Genomic DNA, 6,862 nt, shown 5'->3' with positions numbered 1-6,862 from the left:
GGAATGCATAAAGTAATAAAATGTATATCTTGAATACAATTCAAGCTGCTTTAAATAAAAGCTTGTACTGAAGGGCATAAATGTAAATACAGAATGAGAGTTGCCAATAATGACTGAAATCAAAATACATTTAGTTGAGATGCATACAGACATGAGTTTATGATTAAAACAAGAACAAATATCTGCATATGATCTGGTCTTGTTTTAAGCATAAACTCACTTCATTTCTATTTATAATAGTTTTTGTTGATATTCTGAATTAGATTTAGTTTTTATATCTCTGATTTTATGTGGACTGATATAAACCCGTGAACTCGGACTACAGGAGATGAAAATGCATCAGAGGTGAAGGTCAGAAACAGATCTTGCTATGTGTTCGTACCTGGTTTTCAGGAGTCAAGTGTGGAGCGGAGCTCTGGTTCCTCGACAGCTGCTGATGATAGTGATTCATGTGTTGATTCTGCTGATTGTTATTCGACATTTCTGCCATTCGCCGCTCCATCTGCTCCAAACGCTCCAGAATCGACATCCTGAACTGGTTATCTAGAGAGAACGAGAGACGGTCAACATTAAAGAACCTGATTCACTGCCGTAATGTGATGCAAAATGAGGACCTCAGATGATGCCAACCCTGAAACAACATACAGAACCACCACTGACAGTCACCACTGATAAGCTACTCCTAAACATATTGTAGAAACTTAATTTGCTGTAAAGTTGCTTTGCAATGATTTGTATCGTGAAAAGCTCTATACAAATAAACTTGAATTGAATTGTGAAAAAAAAATAAGAAGAATTGCATGAGAAAAAAAGAAACACTGGGGAAAAAAACTGGTGTAAAAACAATTCTCACTCATAAAATGATAGTAAATCTCACAATTACCAAGAAAAAGCAAGTAACAGTGAATTAAATAGAATTTTCAAGTAGAAAGGCTGAAATAGTATTATCTTGTAAAACATACTCTAATAATATTGTTGTTGTGTTTTCGTCATTTTTAATATGTCTACATGGTTTTTATTAAGCTTTAGTTTATTTAGTTTTACTTGTTTTAGTACTTCAACTTAAATTAAATGAAAATGAGAAATGTTGCCTTGGCCACTAAAAAAAATTTTTTTTTAGAGTTTATATTTTATTTCAACTTACAATGAAAACAATTTGGTGCCGATTTTCAATTCATAAATCCCTAGCAAATTTCACAAATAATTACTAAAAAAAAAGACAAGTAGCACATGGAATGAACTATCGAACGAACATGTCTATGTAGTTATTATAAAGTTTTAGTTTTTATTTAATTTAGTTTTAGTTATTTTAGTACTCACACAAAACAAAAATGAGAAATGCTGTCGTGGCAAGTAGTTGAAATAAAATAATTTTAAGTTTAACTTACAGTAAAAAAAAAAAAAGTTCAGCCATAAATTTCAAAAATAATTAAGTGTGAAATTTTGAAGTAGAAAGACTGAAATAGTATTATCTTGTAAAACATACTGTAATCTTGTTGTGCGTTTGTCATTTTTATTAGTTATTTATTAAGTTTTAGATTTAGTTTATTTGGTTTTAATTATTTTAGTACGGCAACAAACTAAATAAAAATGAGAAATGTTGTCTTGGCAACTCGCTGAAATAAAATCAGCTTTTTATATTTTATTTTATTTCAACGTACACTAAAAACATTGGTGTATAAACATATATGAATATGTCCTCTACTACTTTACTCTCTATTCCATTTTGTCTCTGGAACTGCCAGTCTGCTGTAAACAAAGCAGAATTTATTTCTTCTATTGCTACTCATTCCGGTCTCAATCTAATGGCCCTAACTGAGACTTGGATCAAACCCGAACAAAACTTTCTCATCTCTGTCCTCCTCCCCCTCCTCCTTCATCAACTCTTACAGCTGATGACTTTGCAATATTCTTCATAAATAAAACAAGAACCATCAGCAACCAATTATCCACACCACAAACTGATGATAACTTCATAATGACAAATACACACTCTCTCTCCTCCTCCTCTCCAATCTCGGAGACAGACGTTTCCAAACTTATCCTTTCCAATCATCCTACTACCTGTCCACTTGATCCTATCCCCACTCACCTCCTTCAGGCCATTTCTTCTTCAGCTATACCTGCGCTTACTCACATTATCAACACCTCTCTTCGCACTGGTACATTTCCCACAGCATTCAAGCAGGCTCGGGTAACCCCACTGCTTAAGAAACCCTCTCTAAAGCCAGCACATTTAGAAAACTACAGACCGGTATCCCTTCTTCCATTCATTGCAAAGACACTTGAGCGAGTTGTGTTCAACCAACTCTCTATGTTTCTTGCACAGAGCAACCCCATGGACAGCAACCAATCTGGCTTCAAAAGCGGCCACTCAACTGAGACTGCACTGCTCTCGGTTACTGAAGCCCTGAGACTGGCAAGAGCAGCTTCCACATCCTCAGTACTCCTCTTGCTGGATCTGTCTGCTGCTTTTGACACAGCTAACCACCAGATCCTCCTGTCCACCCTCATGAAGATGGGCATCTCAGGAACCGCACTCCAGTGGTTCAAGTCTTACCTCTTTGGTAGGTCCTTCAGGGTGTCCTGGAGAGGTGAGGTTTCTAAGTCACAACTTCTTGCTACTGGGGTTCCTCAAGGCTCAGTGCTTGGACCACTTCTCTTCTTCATCTACATGTCGTCATTAGGATCTTTTATTCAGAAGCATGGCTTTTCTTATCACTGCTATGCTGATGACACTCAACGCTACTTCTCATTCCAACCAGATGATCCGACGGTAGCTGTTCGCATTGCAGCCTGTCTGAGAGACATTTCTGGCTGGATGAAGGACCATCACCTTCAACTCAACCTTACTAAGACAGAACTGCCAATGGCCCGGTCCTGCAGATTTGCCTTATACAATATCAGGAAGATTAGACCCTTCCTATCAGAGAAGGCCGCACAACTCCTTGTCCAAGCTCTTGTTCTCTCCAGACTGGACTATTGTAATGCTCTCTTGGTGGGCCTTCCTGCATGCACTATCAAGCCTCTGCAACTGATCCAGAATGCAGCAGTGAGAGTGGTCTTTAACGAGTCGAAAAAAGTTGACGTTGCACCTCTCCTCATCAGGTTACACTGGCTACCAGTAGCCGCTCGCATCAAATTCAAGGGACTGATGCTTGCCTACAAGACAACCACTGGTGCCGCACTAATATACCTAAACTCACTAGTTCAAACTTATGCGCCCTCCAGAAGCTTGCGTTCTGCAAGTGAACGTCGCCTCGTGGTACCATCCCAAAGAGGCTCAAAATCACTCTCACTGACCTTTTCCTGAACTGTTCCCAGCTGCTGGAATGACCTCCCAATCTCAATAAAAAATGTCTAAAGACACATCTTTTTTTGTCAGCACCTGACGAACTAATACTAGCACTTACCTATTCTATTCTATTCTATTAAAAAAAAACTAGCTATGTGTACTGTGCTAGACTGAGACTTGTCACAGCACTTGCATACTGTTGCTCTCTCATTCGTCTGATTGCTTCTATTGTTCTCCTCATTTGTAAGTCACTTTGGAAAAAAGCATCTGTTAAATGATTAAATGTAAATGTATATACATACATATTACATATATATGTAACTTTTTATTGCAATGTACCATATCAGCAAACATTATTTTCCCTAAACAGGAACTTTATTACATTGACCTGCAAGAAAGACATTTGTAAAACATGCTTTACCTTAAAATAAGCTTTGGATGATAAGATGTATGTTTTATCACGCAGGAAACTTGGCGGAAGAACGTAACGGAACCGACAGCATGAAAATAATTTACAGATCTCGATTCACAACGCTATTCGTTCTTAAAACTAATTCTAATATTTACTTTCACAGACACAAAGCAGACGTGTGTGTGGATGTGTTTAGTGCTTGATTTACAGTGTGTGTGGATGTGTTGACAGCTCAACACACACACACACACACACACACACACACACACACAGTAATCTCTACGGTGAACCTCCAAACACACAGAGAGCAGTTTTAACACGCAGTCCGTCCTACCTACACCATCCATGTGTCTCTGCGCCATCGTTCAGACGATCCGATAAAAACAGCGAATCAGAAAAAGCACAACTCCATGTCTGTCTCTCTCTCTCTCGGTCAGGAGTGAGACATGTTCAAAAATATAAGTACAGAAGTATAAAAAACTTTGAGTACAAACACACTTAAAACACGGCCAGACAATCAGAGAAGGGCAGATGCATTCGATCACAGAATGACACAGGAGAGAGAGAGACAGGTGAAGAAAAAGAAAGTATTCCACACGGACTGGAGGAAAAGCGCAAACGTCCTGCTGGATCCCGACAGACGTCTGTCCTGGAGCGGGGAAAGTCCAGAATGAGACGAGAGAGAGAGATGCAGCGGAGCTTATATTACTGAGGCCGCAGACGGACGGAGAGAGAGACAGACACGAGGCTGCCCCGTACACATGGATTTAAATAGGCTTTCACTGAGCGGCAGAAATAGAAACTGGCTGATATCCACACTGAAGCGCAGAAACACACACACAGACAAACACAGCAATCCTTCAGCACTATCAGTGATTCAGCACAATCACAACTTGTTTCCAGAAAGACATGCTTTGCTTTGCTTTTCTGACTGATGTTCATGACTCTGTAATAGGGGTGTGCGATATTGACAAAAAATAATATCTCGATATTTTATGGGATTTTATCGATAACGATAATTAGACGATATTTTGCTGAGTGTGTTATTGTGCTGGTACCTTAAGGACTGCCGAAGACAGCTGACTCCTAATGTTTTTAATATTCTTCATATTCTGTGTGGTGGTCAGTTCACACTGGTAGAAATTAATCTTTTCCAATAAGTTTTTAACTGATTTTTGCATTTTATGGGCATTTTTACCTTTAAAAAGCCATTTTTTCTAAAAGTGTCCATTATCTTTTAAGTCAAATTCTTACATTTAATCAGGGAATTAGAATAATAAGACATTTGGGCTGTTACCGAGCAAATTAAATCAGCACAGAAGCTGCATCTGAAGCTGCATTTAGATGTATTTACACGCATGTATTTTGTTTAATGCAAGACATGAATGCATTTAACCTGCAATTACAAATGCATAAATAATGTTTTGATATATTAAACATAAAACGTTGAATACCGATATTTGAAATGATTTAAAACATGAAAAAAAAGAAAAAGCCGAAATGTGAACGTGCCTTTTACACACTATTAACTTCCCATCTTTGACCAGTGCAGGGTTATACTATTATTATTTTAGTAATTCATATTTTTGTTTTCTCTTTCCGTTTTTATTTTCATTTGAGTTTAAGCTTATGTTTATATATTCACAGTTTTATTTTAATTTAAGTTTAAGTAATTTTATTATGTGCTTTTGACATTTTTATTCGTTTTTTTAATATATTTTTTATTTCGCTTTCATTTTTATTTCATTTTAGTAGTTTTAGTACATAAACTTAAATAGCTTTCATAAAACTAACTTAAAACGCTGAAGTTTTTCATCTAATATTTCGAATTTAAATTATTTCTGCATTATTTCAATTAACAAAATTTTATACGCTTTTGAAATATTATTAGTTTAATATTTTTTATTTAGCTTTAATACATTTTTATTTAATTTTAGTAGTTTTAGCACATAAACTGAAATAACTTTCATAAAACTAACTTAAAACGTTGAAGATTTTCATCTAATATTTGAAAATTTATATTATTTCTGCTTTATTTCAATTAACAATACTCGTAGTTGTTGTTAATAATAATAAAAACACTGGAGCAATAGAGTTTCAATGACAGTCACGGATCACGACGTTTAGCTCTTTATTGCTCAGAACAGACTACTGTGATGAAATACTAATAAATCATAAACTACGATTATAAACTAAGACTAATAAAGCCTCTCTGACTGCTGTTCAGCATAATATTCAAAGCTCACTCATAAAGGCTAAGTACGTTTATAAAAAATTACTTAAATGTCCTAATTGAACTATGGCCTAATCCTGGCTTAGTTTAAGCCCTGTCTGTGAAACCAGACCATACTGTTTAAACTTATATAATCGAAATATCTTCATACCTCATAGTTGAATTTATCATAATTAGAACTGGACGATAATTTAATCCCATTTTGCAATCACAGAGCTGATATTTGCTATAAAGTATGTGTTTCTTATGAATATATCCAAATTCATATCAAGTTTACTTCTTTATTTTAATTGTCTTTTTAGTATTTCATTTTAGTTTCATTATTTAAATCATTTTTAAACAGTCGCCCTTCAGAACCACTGAAATCAATACATGTGCCGCTGTCCTGTGCTTTGATTTCACTGTTTTTGTAATATAACACAATAATTTATAAAGCTTTATTTCTTTTGATTACTTCTATATTTCTCAAACGAACGTCATCTTCGGTCACCTGTGATCATGTTTCATCTCTGCGGTTCTGCTCTTACGACCATCATCTCTCTTCTGTTACGAGCACAGATCAAATGATCCAGCCTTTCTCATCTGTGTGTGTGTGTGTGTGAGAGAGTGAGTGTGTGTGTAAGAGTGAGTGAGTGTGTGTGTGAGAGTGAGTGTGTGTGTGTGTGCGTGCGTGTGCGTGAGTGTGTGTGTGTGTGTGTGAGAGAGTGAGCGTGTGTGTGTGTGCGTGTGTGTGTGTAAGAGAGAGAGAGTGTGTGTGTGTGTGTGCGTGAGTGAGTGAGGGAGTGTGTGTGTGTGTGTGTGTGCATGCGTGTTTGTAAGAGAGAGAGAGAGTGTGTGTGTGTGTGTGTGTGCGTGCGTGCGTGAGTGAGTGTGTGAGAGTGAGTGAGTGTGTGCACGCGTGTGTGCGTCAGGGTGTGTGTGG

The 6,862-nt window shown here is 36.8% G+C and overlaps 1 protein-coding gene across 1 annotated transcript in view; it reads right to left on the bottom strand.

The window, feature by feature from the left end:
• Positions 1–6,862, bottom strand: part of camta2 (calmodulin binding transcription activator 2) — a 44,703-nt gene that overhangs the window by 13,276 nt on the left and 24,565 nt on the right. Inside the window, exon 12 of the mRNA XM_016252010.1 lies at positions 370–543. Within this exon, the coding sequence (XP_016107496.1) occupies positions 370–543 (174 nt within the window). The remainder of the gene's footprint in view (positions 1–369; positions 544–6,862) is intronic.

The sequence above is a fragment of the Sinocyclocheilus grahami genome, unplaced genomic scaffold (assembly GCF_001515645.1).
Source record: "Sinocyclocheilus grahami isolate Dianchi unplaced genomic scaffold, SAMN03320097.WGS_v1.1 scaffold1082.1, whole genome shotgun sequence".
Classification (NCBI taxonomy): Eukaryota; Metazoa; Chordata; class Actinopteri; order Cypriniformes; family Cyprinidae; genus Sinocyclocheilus; species Sinocyclocheilus grahami.
The sequence above is the reverse complement of the archived record's forward strand: the minus strand, read 5'-3'. Positions and strand labels throughout refer to the sequence as shown.